Raw genomic sequence first — 21012 nt, 5'->3', positions numbered from 1 at the left:
GGCTTTGTGTGATGAAAGCGATGGAGCGCTGCCTGGAAGATTGCTTTGCTACACTCTGTGAAGCAGATTTGAAACTGTCTCAGACCACTCAGATGAGAGTTGGATTAGAGAATGACCTGAAATGTCTGTGTCATATTGTTCTGCACGGGGTGTATTATACCACGCTAACTAGATGTTCGGTATAAAATCAGAAAGGTATCCTAGCAGAGATATGTCAGCTGTGTCTCATGTTTTATATTAGAAAGAAAACGGAAACTGCATTAAGAAGTGACCAGCAACTCTCTTACCTTTGATTGCTTTTTCAGTAACAGGCTCTGCAGTGAGATGGGATCATTAGTGTAGTTTTTGTAAATTAAAATGGCAAATGTAACATTACTTCATGCAAGAAAATCACCATGAATGATTTTTGCAATGCATTTATATATAATATGAGAGAATGAGAAATGTTGACAGTTTTTTTCCTGATGTTTATACCACAGTTTGTTAATATAAATTCATTACAAAAACCCACTAAAATGGTTGTGCAAGCACAGAATAATTTAAGGTTAGATGTAATTTAAATATACCACAAAAAACACTTAAAATGTGTGTACAAGCACGGAGTAATTTAAAGTTAGATGTAATTTTAAAACACATTATCCCCAGCGGCTGAAAACACAAGTTGAAAAAGGTTGCCATAAAAATATTATATTCTTTTGTTAAATCTCTCCTGAGGAGATGTAACTTGTTTTCCAACCAGGAGTGGGGTTTTGGTCACATACATTGTGCACTTGTGCTGCTGACCTCCATCTCCAAGTACCTGCCAATCATCATGCTTGTGCTGAGCAGTGGAAGCCAGTGGCTTCACCGGATTCAGTAGACGCTAGCCTCCGTAAAAGGAGTTATATACTTTCAGAGTGGGTAGTGCTTAGAAAACATCAACCCTCTAGGAAGGTTGTACAGGAATTCTTAAGCTAATACGTCAAAGAATCCTTAAACTGATATTATTAATGGTGAAAACATCGCGGTCTCATTGGTATTGAGATGCAGTACAAACCTGTGTAAGCACTTGATGCTACTGCACGTCAGTCAGGAGTCCAAGCATCAAGCAAACTGCTGGAGGAACTCAGCAAGTCGGACAGCCTCTGTGGAGGGGAATAAGCTGTCAGTATTTCAGGGTGAGACCCTTCATCAGGATCTCAGCCTGAAATGTCCTGATGAGTGGTCTTGGACCGAAACATCAACTGTTTGTTTGTTTATTTATCTATTGAGATACAGCATGGAGTAGGCCCTTGCCACCCTTTGAGCTACGCCACCCAGCAACCCCAGATTTAATTCTCGCCTAAATACGGGACAATTCACAATGACAATTAAGCTACTAGCTCGCACACCTTTGGACAGTGGGAGGTAACTGAGGCACCAGGAGGAAACCCACATGGTCACAGAGTGAACTATAAATTCCTTACAGACGACAACAGGAATTGAACCTGGGTCGCCTGCACTGTAATGCATTGTGCTAACCACTTCAGTAACGTTCCCCTCCATAGATGCTGCCTGACTTGCTGAGTTCCTCTAGCATTTGTATTTGTGTGTGTGTGTGTGTATGTGTGTTGCTCAAGATTTCCAGCATCTGTGCTTTTGATTCCAAGCATCGATTTTTAATTGACTGAACTGTTGTCTTTTGCAGGCTTGAAGATGCAGTGGACCCCGGAGCACGCCCAGCCTCTGAGCCAGTGGCCGGAACAGCACTTTGACATCTCCTCCACCACACGATCTCCAGCCCATAAAGCAGACGTGTTCAGAGGCCACCTGCAACGCACCTATCAGTACGCCTGGGCCAACGACGATATCTCTGCACTGACTGCCTCAAACCTGTTGAAGAAATATGCAGAGAAATATTCTGGCATTTTAGAAGGCCCCAACGAGCGATCCATCCTGAGTAGCTATTCAGAGGGGCCGCCGGGACTGGTTAATGGACGGAAGACCGAAGGGGAGGCTTGGCAGCCCTCAGTGAACTCGGAAGGCGTGTATCCCCTGAGCTGCGTCCCGGATGTCATAACAGCCGGCAAAACGGGAGTGACCACTGCCCTTCCACCGGCGGATGCTTCCGGAAACATTGGGAGCTCCCCCGGTGTGGCCAGCAACCTGCCAGAGCCGAGCTATTCCAGCAGTACCTGCAGCAGTCTCCATTCTGGGCTCCCGCCGGTTGGCGCATCTCAGGAATATGCCACGGCTTACAATGGTTCATATTTGCATTCGAGTTACAGCAGCCAGTCGGCCCCAGCACTTCCATCGCCCCATCCGTCTCCTTTGCACAGCTCCGGGCTTCTACAGCCACCCCCACCCCCACCGCCACCTCCTCCTCCCCCTTCCCTGGTCCCTGGCTACAGTACAGGTTCCTCTGGCACTGTGTATAATTATCCTGTGGCCAGCTACCCCCCACAGACTCCTGTTGGGCCCGGATACAGTCCTGGCGCAGCCCCGCCTCCTTCTGCTTACCTGCCTTCAGGTATTGCTGCCCCAACACCCCTCCCTCCCACCACAGTACCGGGTTACAGTTACCAGGGCCACGGTTTGCCGCCGATCGCTCCGTCTCCACTCAGTAACAGTTCAGCCAACTCCCTGAAAAGGAAAGCTTTCTACATGGCAGGACAAGGAGAAATGGACCCCAGCTATGGAAATTACAATTACGGACAGCAGCGGACTGCTCAAAGCCCCATGTACAGAATGCCAGACAATAGCGTTTCAAACGCGAGCCGGGGAAACGGTTTTGACAGGAACGCAGAGTCAGCATCTCTGGCGTTTAAACCAACAAAACAGCTGATAGTCAGTGACCAACAGAGAAAATTCAGCAGCCAGTCGAACAGGGCGCTCACACCACCTTCGTACAGTGCTGGTAAGAATTCCTTGGGGCCGTCGAGATCGGGCGACTCCTTCGGAAAATTCACCTCGCCAGTAATGAGCGAACGCAGTGATGAGCACAGGCAGCTCCTCCCACACCCACTACAGGGCCCAGGCATCCGTGCAGCTACCTCATCTAACCGGCCAGCTGATGAACAGTTAAAGAACACTGACTCACACCTCATCGAACTTGTTACCAATGAAATTATAAACCAGGGTCCTCCACTGGACTGGAGTGACATTGCGGGACTTGAAATGGCCAAGGCAGCTATAAAGGAGGAAGTGTTATGGCCCATACTGAGGCCTGACGTTTTCACCGGACTCAGTGCTCCACCTAGGAGCATCCTTTTCTTTGGTCCTCAAGGAACAGGCAAGACATTACTGGGTAGGTGCATAGCTAGTCAACTAGGTGCCACCTTCTTTAAAGTCAATGGCTCAGCACTTATTTCCAAGTGGCTGGGGGAAGGGGACAAAATCATTCAAGCTTCTTTCCTTGTAGCACGCTGTCGTCAGCCCTCTGTCATTTTCATCAGCGAAGTTGATTTGCTCCTCTCGTCGCAAGTGAGTGAAGAGCCCAGTCCCATCAGCCGTATTAAAGCAGAGCTTCTCATGCAGCTGGACACTTCAGTGACCTCTGTGGAGGATCAAGTTGTGGTAATTTGTGCAACGAGTAAACCAGAAGAAATAGACGAAACTGCTCGCAGATACTTTATGAAACGACTTTTAATCCCGTTACCCGACAGTACAGCAAGGCACCAGATGGTAATACACTTGCTCTCACAGCACAACTACTGCCTCAGTGACAAGGAGATCACACTGATGGTACAGCGTACAGAGAGCTTCTCTGGCTTGGATGTGGCTCGCCTGTGTCAGGAAGCAATGGTAGGCCCTCTCCACGCCATGCAGGGGACAGACCTTTCAGCCATCATGCCTAACCAGTTGAGGCCAATCACTTACCAGGACTTCGATAATGCTTTTTGCAAGATCCAGCCAAGCATTTCCCAGAAGGAATTGGACGTGTATGTTGAATGGAACAAAATGTTTGGCTGCAGTCAGTGATAATCCTGTGCATATGCAGTGATCATTGGTCACAGTGATGTGCTACGTAGGGATATGAAACCCCTTTTTCAGTAGTATTACAGTTGAAAAAGGTACTGAGGAGATAACAGTGACCTTGGCAAGATGACTGAGAGTCAGGGTAAACTTGAAGGAAGAGCGCAAAGTCAGAGCTTCTCGAGTGTAAGCTGCATACGGAAGAGCTTATGTTGATATTCAGTTCTGCTCAAAGAAGACGACGCTCACCAAGGTGCAGAGAAAAGTGGGTTGCTTTCAAAGGACAGGAGCCCTCTGTGTTGATTCCATTCTGCTGTTCTTGAGATTCAGTTGCTGTCAAGTGCCTGAAGTGGTGCTTTAATTTTTTTTGTTGCCTCACAATTCAGTTGGTGGCATGTGCTAATACAAGAGCTGTAACTTTAAACAATTTTGAACAAGATGTTTATTGAGAAATGAAAGGTTGTTATAGGAGGTTGCTAGCCAGCTTTTGCCATTCTTAGGACAACAGTATTCCTCAAACCTGTCTGTTCTGCAGTATCACCTGAGAACAGTTATAGCAGGGTATTGATAATCTGGACCTTAATTTTAGCAGTTCAGTTCTTTTAATGTTCTGTCCGCAAATACTCAGGAAAGTGATTGTAATTTGTACCTCAAAGGAATGTGTTGAAAGCACTATGTACTGCTGAGAGTCATAGGCTGGGTTTCTCATTACTAATATTACTGTATGTTTACCTCAAAGAAATGAATAGCGAGGAGATGACTTTGAATGTATCCAGGTTTATTCTGAAGTGGTCTGTCAGAACCTTTTACACCGTTCAGCTGTATAAGCCGAACAGAAGGATGAATCCTTATTGTGAAAGTGATTGCTTTCCAACTTGGGGGTAAATTCAGCCCAAGCTCCTCTTTATCTTAGTGAACTTTAGCAACTGACAATGTTTGTAATCTTACAGTAGCTGCAGTACCCAGTCAGGAGGTGCACATGTCAATTGAAAGCCACTTTAATAATTAAGTATTTGGGGAAATAATTTTTCATGTTCTTTATTTGGTGATTCATTACTATGTGAAAGGCACACTTAGTTGTGAACTATGACTGTTGACCTTCAAGCCTCTTGACGACTGGTTACAGTTGTAGCTTCTAGGTTATTGAGATGGGGGTTGGGAAGGGTTCCTTGTGTCAAAGTTGGAAGGTCATGGGTCACAGAGCTACATGTGGCAGGCAGTTGGCTGGCTGCAGGATAAGCAGTAGCTAACCACGAAAATGTGTGCAAGATTTTCAGTCTGCTCTAAGGAAAACTAATCATTTGTACTCAGCTTTGGATTAATTTAACCACCATTCCTCATAGATGTGCTGAAACCCAAGGAGGAAGTATGTCCTGCTTTCTGTTCTACCTCAGTTTTGTTATCTTCTCTCTGAAAGCAGATTATTAGAGGGTTTTTTTGGAAGTCAGATTACACTTTGGTATGCTAACCTGCAGAACAAGTTTCTGTGAGCTGCTAACTTTCCCTCAAGTGAGCTTCACGTTTCTCCTTCCTTCAGCCACACATTCTGCAAAGTGTTCTTTCTGGAACAACTATTAGCTGGCATGTGTGGCATTTTTATCACCCCTCCTGTGTTGTCTTTCTTTTTATCCTTTAATGCTTTATGTGCAACTTTTTTTTTTGTTTTTGACAGCTGATTGATGTTGGGTAATGTCTCTGAACAGGAGTAGCTTAGGTTGCAGCTGCCCCAAAGCTTGTGACTGCATGAGGAGAACAGTCTCGCTCGCTGCTGAATGTAATGTTTTTTTTCCAATTCTTTATTTTATACAGTTAAAGAACTGTTGCAAAGCACTGGTACTTTGTGTTGCCATTAAATAATGTAAGTTTAAAAGCATTTTTTTTAATCTGCACTGAAAATGCCAAACTAGAAGATAAGGATGTTAGGTTTCGCCCCATGTATTAATTCTGTGGGGAAAAATGGCTCATTTAATTAGAATTTCAGAGTATCATTCTCACAATTTTTTTTAAATGAACAGCTAGAGTCTAAAATCAATATTTCTCTTAAAAGTTTGCCAATGCACTGTGCTGACCCTTTTTTTGTTGTGTTTAGGTTAGCCATTACTTTTGGTGTCTGCTTTCAAAGTAGATTTTTATTTCAATCTTGATGCATTTATTGGAAATGATGAAGTGAAACTTAATTCAATAATTCCGGCTCACCCTCCAATTGGAAGAACTAATAATGGGTTTTAATATTGTCTTTAGCTTGGGTTCTTTTGGAGTAAGATGGAAGTGTAATTATGGACGTCAGTGCTGTGGGCCATTCCACCTTAATATGCCACTTAAATGTGACATTGTGCAGCCATTATATATCCAAACAAGCTTTAAAATCAAACATTTCATACAATTTCAACCAATGCATGCCACCAGACCACAGCTATTAAAATTAGCATGGGCTGTCCACATGTGTTTTTTAAAATTCATGTATAGTCTTGTGAATGTAAAGTGGAAACCAAAACATGGTGGAAAATATAAATTTTGTCCCAAATTAAAATTTCATATTTTATCTTTTTTTAATAAAAACTTTTCCAAATTCATATTGAATTTAAAAAAAGAGGTAAAAGACCAGCGTACATGTTTAGAATTTATTTGTTCCAGAATTTTCTTAACAGCCTGGTATTTCTAACAGTAATTTAAATTCTGGCCGTCTAAACTAATTAGCAGAATGTGAAATTAGTTTTATTTGTGAAAGCTCTTTAGTCAGCACTCATGCTCTTGAAGTGTAAATAGGTTTAATGTTGTGCTGGAGGTCATTCAGTCAGAGATGCTGGAGTGTGTCAGGCAATGAAAGTCTGTATTATGTTTTTTGAGTCATTGTTAAATTTTACAAACAGCTAATAGCACAGAGATAGGCAGCATTTAATTACAATGGTACATTCTACCTCCTTCTCCCTCCCCCACCCCCAACCCTAAACAGTTGTTCCTGTATCAGCACACAGTCCTTGCCTGTCATTTTAAATTCTTCTCCGTTCTTAAACGTAACACTAGTATTGTAGCACAATACACAGCATTGTTAAAGGCAGTTCAATTTAAAATGGAAGGATGGCACATCTGAGTCCTTATGATAGCTACAATGCAGGCGGTTTGGGTCAGCCATGCTGCGGGACTGAGGAAAAATGAAACGATACAACTGAATGTTCAGTATTTAAAATAGTCCTACTGAAGTGTTTTGAGCACAATCATTCATCATAAAGCTACTATTGTGAAAGAGCTTAAAAAAAATTATTTGCAATTTTAGCCACTCAGAATTTTCTTTTAGCCTACATCTGTTGTAAATTCAAACATTGTTGCATTCTTTGTAAACCATTTCTACCTCATTGCTACATATTGTACATGTAGTATTTATTATTTTATGTCCTTTTTGAATGTCATGCATTTGTAAAATAAGACTTGTCCTTGAACTTGGAACAGTCTACCTCAGAAAGACTGTCATTACACTGAACAGTATTATCAACCTAAATGATAGGAAGCATTAGAAAAGTGTGGCCGTGTAGATAATGCACACCTACTGGTGGTATTGCTGGACTGGAAAATATTACTGATGACCAGACTATTTCTGTAGGATGTTTGTTACTGTATACACCTTTTTATGTAGCTACATGCGCTACAAATAATTTGTGTGTCATATTTAATTCTGGCCAATCAAACAATTGAGGATTATGACAAAAATTTAAAAAAAAACACTAGATCCCTAAAGTAATTTTTTTTAAAAAGGAAATCCTTCAATATGCAGTGTCATAAATTATAAATATTTTCAGCAGGTTTTAAAATATGTACATATTATTTTGTATCTGCTGAAACCAAATTAAGTCTTTCCCTCATGGTGTAAAGACTCTCTTCTATCATTTAGGCTGCACAATATCATTGTTTTTTTATATAAAGTCAATTAATTCACATTTGTGAATATTATTTGTGTAAATGAAACATTTCTGGTTTAAACTTTTGTTTCAGTTGCTGATGTAATGGGATCATTATATGGTTGAATGTATGTGCATAGGAAACTGCTTTACAATTAAAATTGGTGATCTCGACTGAGTTCCTGAAATCGTTGCAATGCATTTTGTCCTCATTGGTGCAGTATCATTGTAAACTTCTGCATCTCAGTCGTAGGAAGTAGTGAGGCACTGTAGTCTGAGAATTCAGTGCTGAATCCTATTATATTATCTAGCCACATAGAATCTTTCTTTTCATAATTACTTGCTACCACAGGGAAATTATTGGAGTAAATTTTCATATAGAATAACTAGTTTAAGTAGTGACCATTAAAAGAAAATTTGTGGTTCAAGGCAGATATTTTTATGAAAAGTTTTCTCTATTGTACAATTTGTTGTATATGGCTATGCTACTAAATATGGAAACAGAAAAGAACAAGCATACCTCAAATAAAATTCTGAATATGAAAAATTGTGGATTTCTTTTTCCTTCACAGAAGGCTGAGTGATGCACGAAACAATGGAGAAAAAGTGCATTATCTTCTTACCAGAAGCAAAACTAAGGAAGATTCAAAGTATTCTGGCCATAAGTATCAGGATTAATACCATCAGCATACAATGTGAAATTTGTTGACTTTGCAACAGCAGTACAATGACTGAGAGGGAAAGGGGTGAAATGCCTCTCTGCACCTTTTAATCTCACCCCTTCCCTCTCAGCCGTGAAGAAGGGTTTTGCCTGAAAAGTCCACTGTTTACTCTTTTCCATAGATGCTGCCTGACCTGCTGAGTTCCTGCAACATTTGTGTGTTACTTTTGATTTCCAGCATCTGTAGGTTTTCTTATGTTTAACTGTTAAGTAAGTAGTGCAAAAATAGAAATTTTAAAAAAGCTATGAGGTAGTGTTATGAGTTCAATGCCCATTCAGATGGCAGAGGGGAAGAAGCTGTTCATGAATCAGTGAGTGTGTGGCTTCACGCCTCTATACCTCCTTGGTGGTTTAACGAGAAGGAGACATTGCAGTCTGCCACCTAATAATTACTTATCAAGGGAAAATCAGTTACAGATAATTCAATCACTATGAAAATCGGGCTATGAAAGTCTATGTTCCTTTCCATGGATGAAAACCAAGTCAAATGTAGTCGTTTCAGTGGCCCATATGCTGAGTTGATTTGGATTTGGCTGGCTTGTCCCTTTAATAAATGATATGGAACATATACAGATGGGCATTTTTCTGTATGTCAAAGCACTGGATTCCCACTTATCAGGACAGGTGATGGATGAACATCTGCTATTTGTGCCTTGAACCAGTGCTGCAAAGGTAGATCTTATTGTTTGCACTTGTAAGCTGTTCCACCATTAATTACATTTTATTTAACCTGGTGAGATAATTGGTCGCGGTATTTCATTCTGAACCATTACTGTTTTCTAGAGCAATGTGCGTAAAAGGACATTTAATACTTAAACATACAGGGGGCAAAAAAAAGGCGCAAGTTTTCCCATGACATCGAGTGTTCATTCAGTCCCTGGAAATCTACTGGTGAGACTGCATCCATGTTCCCTGGTGACATTGGAATGCTGATCAGCCTGGGGGAGGGGCGTGCCTGCATCTGATCCCTGCCAGTGTAGAGGTGAGTATGTGTCCGTATTCCCTAGCGGCTCAGGCAGAGACGGCTTTGCTGACCACTGGAAACTGCATAGACTTTACAAATAACTGCATTTTGTGTTCTTTCTGTACTACCCCAGTCAAATTCTTCACAAATCTGAATACGAGTCTCAGAATACTTGACGTGCTCACTTCCAAGTGTAGTTCGATCTACATCTTGATGAAGCAGATTTGCTGCTGAGAAATGGGGGAGAAAAGTTTTTTTTTGAAAAAAGACACTCAGTTTATAATAATGAGCATTGTCATGCGTAAATTTGGTTGCGTCCTGGGATGATTAGTATCTGTTGTGAGGAAACACGTCGGTCTGAAAGCACTGTTGTGTCTCTTACTTTGTGCTGCGGCATTTTCCATTGTGTTGCCGTTCATTTTTGATAAACTTCTGACAGTTCCTGTAGTGGCTGCTTCAGGTTCATTAAAGTGTAATTAATTAATGACTTTCCTGTTGATTGTATTGTTTTACGGGGGGAAAAAATCTGTTGCCCAACAGCGAGCCTCGCCAAAGAAAAACTGTGCATCTTCCAGCATTAATTGGTCCAATTTAATTTGGCAAGAAATCTCAGTCAAAGTTGGCCATCGCAGCACCACCCCCCCCCCCACCCCACCCCCGGCTTCTCGGTTCACAACGTTGTTATCATCACAATCAGAGACATCTGTATTGCTTTTCCTGTCCTGCTGATGAAAAGCCACGGATTTTTCCTCTGCACCCTTTCTAGAACCTCAACGCTTCCTGCTTAGCATTAGTAGTCCAAGCTGAAAACGGAGCTGCCATCAGCCCCAATAGCCTGGAATTCCTGGCCTTCAGGCCATGCTCACAAGGCAGTATATTCAGCTGCAAGGAATTCTCGTAAAATGTATACATGAGCACACACACACGCACACAGTATTACTTTCAGTCAAGCACAGCCTTCATAAGGTACAATCTAAAAACAAAAGCACCTATAGGCACCCAAAGAGCTGAGATAACAGAATCCATGCTTGTGTCAGGCAAATTACATTCTGGTTATTAGTGGCTAGTTTGTAAATATCAAAGATCCACTTGTTACACTCCTTCAAGCAGTATTTGCATGCTGATGAAATGCGTGTGGATGTCTGTGAACTGCGGGGTTATCTGTGGTGGAACAGCGCGGAGCTCAGAAATCAGGCAGTCGTTCATCTGACCGACTCAAGTCCGTGCCGCGGACCTTTCCATTCACTTTCTTCTCCACAATTAAAATATGCAAAGTGATAATTTTACTTAAGTAGCCTTAAATGTGCGATCTATTTAAATGTGAGGAAAATTGCCCGAAGCTTGCTGCTGTAAAAAAGAATAAATTATGCAAATTACAAAAGGACTCTACCACTTGAAAGCCTAATTTTTCTGTAATAAGCATACTGTTTCATTTAATTTTTTGCCTCTTATTAAAAGTGACAGTTCCTTTGCACTGTCTGATGGCTATATCTGACACTGGGTAGAAATGACTGCAAGACTAAATGCTAAAGCATTTTGGTAGCTTTTAGATGATGGTTATATTCACAAAGTAATTATGCACTGGAGAGTAGAGAAATAAGGTTTAATTACACAGTAATCGCTTATGATGGACACAACAGAAGTGTGAACACCGTCAAACTGCAATCCATCAATGACAAACCCCTGGCCACTTTTAATTCTTCCTCATTTGCATCATAACCTCAGCGCAGAGTTGCACAAATGCAGTTAAATGTTAATAGAAGCTGTCTCTCCACTCAAAATGAATGCCTAAGCTGTTTCATTTTCTCAGACCTTCATAACTAGCTCTCTCTGAGAGCAGACATTAAGCACCGGCACTGTACATGGTCACTGTTGTGCTAATTGGGAGCACACTTAAAGTTTTATTTCTAAAGCGCTAATAATGCACACTGCTGACAAACCTCTGCATAAGTAATAAAACTGGGGGGAAAACATGCTCCGAATTTTAAAAAAAATGCAGCCTCGGCTGTTGTTTGGTGACTAGCTATTTGATTAAGCCCTGTAGTCATATTTAATTCAGATCCTTTGGGAACTGGGACAAAATTACATCTTCATCTCTTCAAACATTCAGCCATCTTTAACCATTCAGCTGATCATTTTCTATTGCCTTTGGATCTGCTTGTGGTAGACATAGGCAAAAATATCCAGTGTTCCCTCACTCCATCATCAGCTGCAGCCAGAAGTCAGAACTCGCTGAATATCCTGCCATTTATTTTCTACTTTGGGACGCGATGCACCCTCACTCGCACTTCACATTCCAACATGTAGGTCTACTTCCTGTAGTCATTATTAGCTCTGAGACATCAGAAGAGTCATTTCTTTCTATTCTGTCGATTCTCAGATTTTTCCATTTTTCAGGACAGAAGTCGTGACACTGTAAGTGGCCCTTATTCTATTAAGCACCAGACAATAATTCTTGCCATGACAAGAGAGGCCTGCGCCTGCCTACTTCTCTGTATTGCCTGCGGTTGTCCACTTCATAGAGCAGAAACTGGCACTGTAATTGTGAGCATGTCTTGTTTCGTTTAACTCTGTATTCTGAATGGTGACAAAAAGCCCTTTTTCCTCCATCCAGATTGAGAATTATCAACATCTTTCAGCACATAATGGTGAGGCCTTTATCACTTCAGGGGCTGCTGATAAGGTTAAGAACACTAGAGAAACCACTCATTAGAGCAAAGGTTCCCTTACATTAAATACTTCTGCAAACTAGAGCTTTTTTTCTCTCCTTTTGCACTCAGCAGAGAGAACACAACCACGGCAGCAGCCGGTGCAGGAGCGGAAATTGGTGATGGAGATGCTTGACCGAGAAGCTATTCTACAGAATAAGAATTTCTGCATTTGTTTGCTGAGGTCAAAGGCCTATATGGTCAAGATAAACAGGAATTAAAATTGCTCCCAAAATATAATTACTAATAAACATAACCTCAATTAGCATGTGTTAATTATGATAAGTTATCTCTCTTTGGATTGTCCAGTAGGAGCAACAATATCACAGTCGTTACATCTTGTATTATTAATGTGGCAGCAACTGAACTGTTGGTGTTATTTTAGACTATAGGATTTTAAACAGAAATACTTGAAGAGAAATAACAGTTAGTTTTGAAATAAGATATTGTTAATCTTCTGACTACTGATCCGGCAGATCTGTGGTACATTTACTGTGTTTGGCAAAATATAATACATAGTGTTATTTTGATTTTTTTCTTTTAGTGGGCAGTATATCTCAAGAATTATTCAAAGCTTAAAAAAGTGAGTTTAGAATCCTATTATGTATGTCAACAACTAAAATGTGTTTTGGACTCTAGTATCAATAAGTAAAACGCATCTGTTAGATATTGTGAGAAAAGAGAGTTGAATTTATAATAAAAAGATTTACCTGTCATGAAATTGGTTTTGATACAATATAATTCCAATTGAGATGCTATAGTGGGATAAATCGAACCTCAGCTTTTTCAAATGACAATTTTATTTATTATGGGAAAATGTGGAATTAATTTTTAAGCTTATGACAATTCATCTGAATTTTCATTTTGCAAATAGAGGGATACATCAAATTATGTGATATTCATATTTTGTTCTTGAAAAATATCATCTTACTAGGTGATCTTACCGATGGTGATATTGAAGGCTTTGGCTGTGAAATAGACACTAATTATTAAATAAGGTTTATTTTAAAAGAATTCTCATCCAAGGAAAATATTTTATAGTATAATTTTATTCGATGGCCATTTAAGATCAAATTATCTGCCTGTCTTCTCACACGATAACTACATCGCTGCTCAAATTACTGTATTAATATGAGTAAAGTCTTCATCTTCTCAGATGCAGATCAAATATTTAGCACTTCTAATCAGTTAGTGTTAATTAGCTGTGAGGAAGACTTATGTGCTCTTCCGAGTTTTAATCATGGAGAGATGCCTTTAGCACCCCTTGAAGACTTTACTACAGAAATGACATTAGAAATGAGCCTGACGTGCATTTGGGTATAAAGGTCATCACTGGAGTGCCTGGGCTTCAAGGAAAAAGTAAGGAAGAATTAGTGTGAGACTGGGAGGTCTGAAAAGAGATTTCTGGGTGTGGTCAGAAACACAGAAGTGCACAGCAATTGTGAAGAGGCCAGTAAAGGGGAAAGCTGGAGAACAGAAACCGAAAGTAAAACCAGAAGATGAGTTAATGAAAGGTGAAAAAAGATCTAGTGCTTTCCTGGTGTAAATGAAGAATAAACTCCTCCTTGGGCCGGAAGCCAGACAAGAGTTTATTCGTCAATGAAAACTATTTGCTAGAGAGAAAGATGCCCGGCATTGCAACCACTAAAGTATCAACTGAAACAACGCACAGAAATACAATTTAGAATGGACTTGGGGAACAGCTCAGAGATTGGGGAAAGGGTTTCAACTACACTCATTCAGTTAAAAGAGGTTAAGTATATTCAAAGCTGCTTAAATTTTTTTTCACATTCTATAAAATCCAGCTCGAGGTACCCTGCAAGTCTTTATATTGATCAGTTCCAGAATGTGTGTCTGCCAGGGAGTTACAAAACCTGCTTTACGCATCAGTAGCATTTATTGGCATTTTTTTTTAAGGAAAAACAAACTTTTGAGCAGTGAATACTGCGAATGAGCAGCACCAAAATAGTGAGGTACAGGTTGGTTCAGAAAGAGTTTCTCTTGTTTTGAATCCCTGGCCACAGGCAAGCTGTCAAGAAAAGATTGGAGAAGAAAAGGTCTATCAGGTCGCAGATTCCCTCAGGGCACATTCTTACACCTCCTGGAGGACTCTTTAGACTCCTACAGATCAACACAGGCGAAGCCTTGGCAGTAGGTCATCTACCCTTTCTCTTGGTAAAAGAATGATAGGTAATGTGCTGACCAGATGAGCAAGAGATGTTTCAAAATATTAGGACAAGATTTTAACATGAAAGGCATAGTCTGTGAGAAATGGCTCTCTCAGATTATGTAAGAAAATAACACGACATTAGATTGTTTGTGAAAATGTGTTTATATATGCATACCTCTTCAGGGCCTGGAGTTCTCAGTTGTCCACAGGTACAAATAAATTTGAGTAATTTGATTAGTCAGGGATGCAAGAAGTCGAGATTGGGCCTGAAAGGAAAATGCATCAGCCATGAAGAAATGGAGCAGACTCGATGGGCCAAATGGCCTAATTCTGCTCCTATATCTTATGGTCTTATAGGAACTTATAGTTTGCTGAGTTTGGGCACTAATTATTTTTCAAAGGTCGCTACACATGCCCAAGTCACTGTTACAGCTTCAGTGGCCAGGTTCAATTCCACTACTGACATAAAGAACTTTGTACGTTCTCTCCCCCTGAACTATGGTTTTCCTGTTTGTGCTCCCATTCCTTCCCACATTCCAAAGACTTACAGGTCAGTGTTAGAAGGCTAATTGGTCAATGGATGTAAATGGGTTGTGTGGGCATTTTGGTAGAAGGCCCGGTAAGCATGTTGTATCTTTCAATGAATGAATGATTTCTAAATAAATAAGTAGTCTCTATCCTCCTTTACATCCATTCGTAACCCTTCCACCGTAATGAGTTCCCATTTAATAGGTGCAAACCCAACTTTTAAATGTGAGTTTTGTCCAATTATACATTTTATAGAGGGATCATAGTTAGTAGTTGGTAGATAGGGTTGCAAAGGGAGGTTGTATCCTTGCAAATAGCCTCATGAAGTCTTTCTCTTCTTGTCTATTTATTTTGGTTAGCTAAGTAAAATTGTGTAATTGCATTTATGATTTTATGACTATGAATATATAATTGAAATAGATTTTGTATCTGCCAATTGGACTAATTACACCAAGTATTTATTCATTTGGTGACACAGCGTGGGGTAGGCCTTCCAGCTCTTTAAGCTACACCGCCTAGCAACCCCAACAAACCCAATTAACCCCCAATGTAATCACAGGACAATTTACATTGACCAATTTACCTGCTTGGTGCATCTTTGGACTATGGGGGGGGGGGGGGATCCAATGGACCCAGATTGTCAATCGCATGTTTCCATTATTGTTCAAAGCAACTTTATTATCAAAGTACATATTTTGACACCATATACAATCCTGAGGATCATTTACTTGTTGGCATACTCAATAAATCCATAATAGAATAATAACCATAATAGAATCAATGAAAGACCACACCCAGGTTTGGTGTTCAACCAGTGTGCAAAAGATAACAAACTGTGCAAATACAAAAAATATTAAGTAACAAACAAGTAAGCAATAAAATTCAAAAACATGAGATGAAGAGTCCTTGAAAGTGAGTCTATAGTTTGTGGGAACAGTTCAGTGATGGGGCAAGTGAAGTTGGTTGCAGAGCCTGATGTTTGAGGGGTAATAACTGTTACTGAACATGATGGTATGAGTCCTGATGATCCTGTACCATCTTCCTGATGGCAGCAGCAAGAAGAGAACAGGACCTGGGTGCTGGGGGTCCCTGATGATGGACATAAAAATTTCCTTGGGATCCACACCATATCCAGGAAGCCCAATTTACATGTCAAGGTGCAATGTGTCTGAGAAAGAGAAACATTCTGGATAGCCATTTTTTTGGGCACAACTGGTAATGGCTGAGATGAGAACAAAGAGGTGAATGCAACCATATAGTCAGTGATAGATTCTTGTGACCCTTTAGGGGTGATCTTGATGTTGATCTGTGCAGGCACTTTGAGGGTCCCACACATCTATCCATATTTGAAGCTGAGAACCCAGCATGTCTCCCTACATTGTTAAATTTAACACCAGTGTCAGTAACCACCAAGGATCCTATGACTCGTGTATGTTGCCAGAAGCGTGAAATTGCAGCAGCCTTCTGAGTGGAGAGGAGGGTATTGGGAGTCTCATGAACTTTGTTTATTTCCTAGATAAATATGACCATGCCAGGAAAATTTTGGAAGATATATGTTTGTGCACATGCACACCCACACGAAAACACACACAATCTCTCTCTTTCCCTGCAAATATGTAAGTTTCCCCTTACAGTTCAAAAGAGGTACTGTCTGGAAGGTTAACTGGCTATTGTAAATAGTCCCATAATTAGGCCAGGGATTTCTGGGCAGCATAGCTCAAAGGATTGGAAGGTCCTACTCTGAGTTGTAACTCAATAAATAAATATATAAATAATTGGAATTAAATGTTCTCAATATATGTTTGCAATCTAAGTAACAACCGTTTACTTTCCTAATAGAATGTATGCTAGGGTACTGAAAGAAATGACAGAGGTTATAGTAGAGGCTTTTGTGATAATTCACCAGAATTCTCTGGACTGGGCAGGTCCCAGCAGATTGGAAGAAGGCGAATGTCATGCCACTGTTCAAAAAAAGGATGTAAGCAAAAGGCAGGTAACTATAGACCAGTTAGTTTAACATCTGTAGTTAGGAAGATGCTTGAAACTATCAGTAAAGAAAAAAACGGCAAGGCATCTGGAAAGAAATGGATCCATCAGGCAGACACGGCATAGATTCAGCAAAGGCAGGTCCTGTTTGACAAAGTTACTGGAGTTCTTTGAGGATATAACAAGCGCAGTGGATAGAGAGGAACAGATAGATGTTATTTACTTGAATTTCCAGAAGGCATTCGATAAGGTGCCACATAAAAGACTTATCTATAAGATAAGGATGTATCGAGTCGAGGGTGATGTATTAGTATGGATAGAGGATTGGTTAACCAATGGAAAGCAGAGGATTAGGATACATTGGTGTTTCTCTGGTTGGCAAACAGTGGTGAGTGTTGTGCCGCAACTGTTCACATCATACTTTAATGATCTGGAAGAGAGGACCGATTCTAGTGTATCTAAGTTTGCTGCTGACTCTAAATTGAGTGGAAAATCAAATTGTGCAGAGGATACAGAGAGTCTGCAGAGAGATATAGATAGTTTAAGTGAGTAGGCAAGGTTCTGTCAGCTGGAGTACAATGTTGGTAAATGCAAGGTCATCCACTTTGGAAGGAATAATGAAAGAGCAGATTATTATTCAAATGTTAAAAAAACATTGCAGCATGCCGCTGTGCAGAGGGACTTGGGAGTTCTTGTGCATGAATCACAAAATGTTGGTTTGCAGGTGCAGCAGGCTATCAAGAAGGCAATGGAACATTGGCCTTCATTGCTAGAGGGATTGAATTTAAGAGCAGGGAGGTTATGCCGCAACTGTACAGGGTCTGGTGAGGCTGCTGCTGGAGTACTGTGTGCAGTTCTGGTCTCCTTACTTGAGGAAGGATATACTGGCTTTGGAAATAGTGCAGTGGAAGTTCACCAGGTTGATTCCAGAGATGAAGGGGGTTAGATTATGAAGAGGGATTGTGAGGCCTGGGACTGTACTCGCTGGAATTCGGAAGAATGAGAGGCGATCTTATGGAAACGTAAAATTGTGAAAGGGATAGATAAGATAGAGGCATGAAAATTGCTTCCACTGGTAAGTGAGACTAGAACCTAGGGGACATTGCCTCAAGGTTCAGAAGAGTAAATTTAGGACAGAGCTGAGGAGGGACTGCTTTTCCCAGGGTGTGGTGCATCTGAGGAATTCTCTCCCAATGAAGCAGTGGAGGCTACCTCAGTAAATACATTTAAGACAAGCTTGGATAGATTTTTGCATAGTGGGGAATTAAGGGTTATTGGGAAAAGGCATGGTCAGATTATCCGTGATGCTATTGAATGATGAAGCAGGCTCGATGGGCCAGATGGCCTGGTCCTGCTTCTATTTCTTACATTCTTATAGTTTCTGAAGATGAGTTTCTGAGTAGATGTAGATTTGGGAAATAAACAGTAGGTTTTTGCATTATTTCATTTTTTTGTGGGGTGGGACTGCTCAAGTACAGGCAGGTCTTAATTACCTAATAAAATATTTTCCTCCTTTTACTGTTCATCACCATTGAAAGCTGATTAATTATTTAACTGCTGAGAACAATTGTGAAACAAACAAAAAAATGTTAAACAATACGATCTAATGTCCAGCATAATAATAGCAAGCAAGTTGCTTTCAATAATTTGAACAATGCTTGCAAAAAATCTCATCTTTATATCAGTTATAAAAGTCAAACTGCTATCAACTGTCACCAAATGCTACTTTTAGCCTTTTTTTTTAAATTGTAAAAGGTTTTGGATAACCGCTAGAAACCTTAAGCAAGAAAAAAAATCAGTTTAGAAAGTTTAAAAAATATTGTTTCCTGATTTTGTTCTGTGGAACTGCCCAACTCTACAAAAGTGGATCAATTTAAATTATAAGGGAGACTATTTGAATATGAAAAGAGAGATCCAAAATATGGCAAGGTTGCTTCGGTTTAGCAAATTAAAGTATTTTGCCATTGAACATTACAAATTAATTCCTTGAAGTCTCAGTTTGGAGAATTTCATCACTGGCTGAACACCAAGTGATAGAAAGCATTTTACCTCAGTGAAGAGAGAAAAATGAAAATCAAAGGAAGATAATTGAAAGACTGTTACATCTCAGCATTTAGAGATGTGTGGAGATAGTTCCCTGGTGTACTGAGCTGCAAAGGGTTGCTGAAGTAATTACAAAGGTTGGTTAATAACTTAAAAATTTAAAGGATGATATGTATCTAATTAAATGAGATGCCTAACAACTCACTAATATTCCTGAAAGGATGTAGCATTGATAAAAATTGTGAATATAATTATATTGTTTTAAACTATACCATAACATGTGTAAAAGAATTATTTAGCTGCCTTGGAAAAAAAATACTTTATTTCTTATTATGTTACCGCAGTTGTACAGTGAAAATAGTGATTTATTTATGTTTGTGCCATGACTGTATTTTCTGTAAAATAAGCATTGCAAGGCTCTCAGCCTGATAATGTGGATAGTCATTTTAATGAACCCTTAAAAGGAGACTTTCAGAAAAATGTTCTGATGATAAAAAGCATCTGTGGATAGTATACGAGAACAGCTTTACCACTGCCATGAGTGGCCATTCCTGGAAGATTCAACATTTCACACACCAGTGCCCTACAACCACACCACAAATCATTAACTAGGACACAAAGTTCTATAACTGCGCTCCTGCACAAGCAACAGCAGCTGGTATAATTATCACATAAAATGTCCCTTTAAACATTAAAATTAGAAGTAAGTTCTGTTTGCAATTTTAAAAATTAAGTACTTAGCAAGACAATAGGAATATTAAAGAACTTGGAACAACTTTGGAACATTTGTGTGAAATATTACTAATTTTTATAGACCTTGCATCCTCCAAACTCATTTTAAAAATAAGATAATGGATTAGATCTGTGATTATAAAACTTGTTTTTTTTATGATTGATATTCATGTTTGGGGAAAAGGACATATTCATGTTCTGTTTGGTGTTCAGTAACATTAATTTAACAGATTCTCACTGCAATGTTTAATATAAAATTACATTTTTAAACATTTGATTTTTAACATCACATTTTTGTGTTTTCAAATACTTGTCATATTAACTCCTTCTCATTGATTATTGTTTTACATGCCCCATAGGAGGGTTAATGCCCAGCAGCTGTATCCTGCTTGTGAGGAAACACAACATGTGTAAATTATTAATCTCTCTCAGCAACTCACAGTCCTTTAGGCACCTATTGCTATTGCCCAACTCACTCTAGTAATATTTCAGTAAAAGCATATTCTTTCTTACTGCTTGTAAATTTGTGTCCATGAACAGTTCGTGATACACTTTTTGTCCAGTATGTGTGTATTTCCATCAGATATAAAATTTTGAACACTTGCATTAAGAGGTTGATTGGGAAAAAAAAGTGAAAAGAAGCTTGAGCCCATTGTAATTCTGTGTACAGTGATCTATCTTGAATCTCATTCTGCAAGTTTTAGATTTTCTCATTGCTATTCTCACCTAATCTGCAAGAAAAGATTCTGGAAACCAGTGATGGATTTTGCAGTCCCTGCCAATTTATTTCTATTAAAAGAAAATTCCGAAGTCCAGATGTTCATTTATAGCCAAATGAAAATGTTTTGGATATCAGGAAAGAGTTACTGTGGCATGCATATGATTAATATTAGCATCTGTTTTGGTTAAGCCAGAGCAGAGTTTCCTCTATGTGGTCTTACTCATTAACTCAAGATGATTCTTTTATTTGTCGTTATGTAAAAGGATGTATTAAAATTGATCTTCCTCAACACTTTATAAGAAAGTCCATCAAATTAAATGTAGAGGTGGAATGATAAATGAAAAATTTAATTAACGCACACAAAATGCTGGAGGAACACAGCAGATCAGGCAGCATCCATGGAGAGGGGAAAAAAACAGTCAACGTTTTGGGCCGAGACCCTTCTTCAGGACTGAGAAGGTGCAAGAATAAAAAGGTGGGGGGTAGGAGGGGAAGGAGGGGATCGGTGAAGCCAGTGGATGGGAAAGGTCGAGGGGATGGAGAAATAAAGAATCTGATAGGATTGGAGAGTGGACCGTAGGAGAAAGGAAAGGAGGAGGGGATCCAGGGGAGA

General features: G+C 39.8%; 1 protein-coding gene across 1 annotated transcript in view; it reads left to right on the top strand.

Annotated features, from left to right (window-relative positions):
• Positions 1-9163, top strand: part of fign (fidgetin) — a 92552-nt gene extending 83389 nt beyond the window's left edge. The window contains exon 2 of the mRNA XM_059966447.1: positions 1667-9163. Within this exon, the coding sequence (XP_059822430.1) occupies positions 1675-3939 (2265 nt within the window). The 5' untranslated portion in view covers positions 1667-1674 and the 3' untranslated portion in view covers positions 3940-9163. The remainder of the gene's footprint in view (positions 1-1666) is intronic.
• The last annotated feature ends 11849 nt before the right edge of the window (positions 9164-21012 follow it).

This window comes from Hypanus sabinus, chromosome 4 (assembly GCF_030144855.1).
Source record: "Hypanus sabinus isolate sHypSab1 chromosome 4, sHypSab1.hap1, whole genome shotgun sequence".
Taxonomy (NCBI): Eukaryota; Metazoa; Chordata; class Chondrichthyes; order Myliobatiformes; family Dasyatidae; genus Hypanus; species Hypanus sabinus.
Note: the sequence above shows the minus strand (reverse complement) of the source record. Positions and strands in the feature narration are given on the sequence as shown.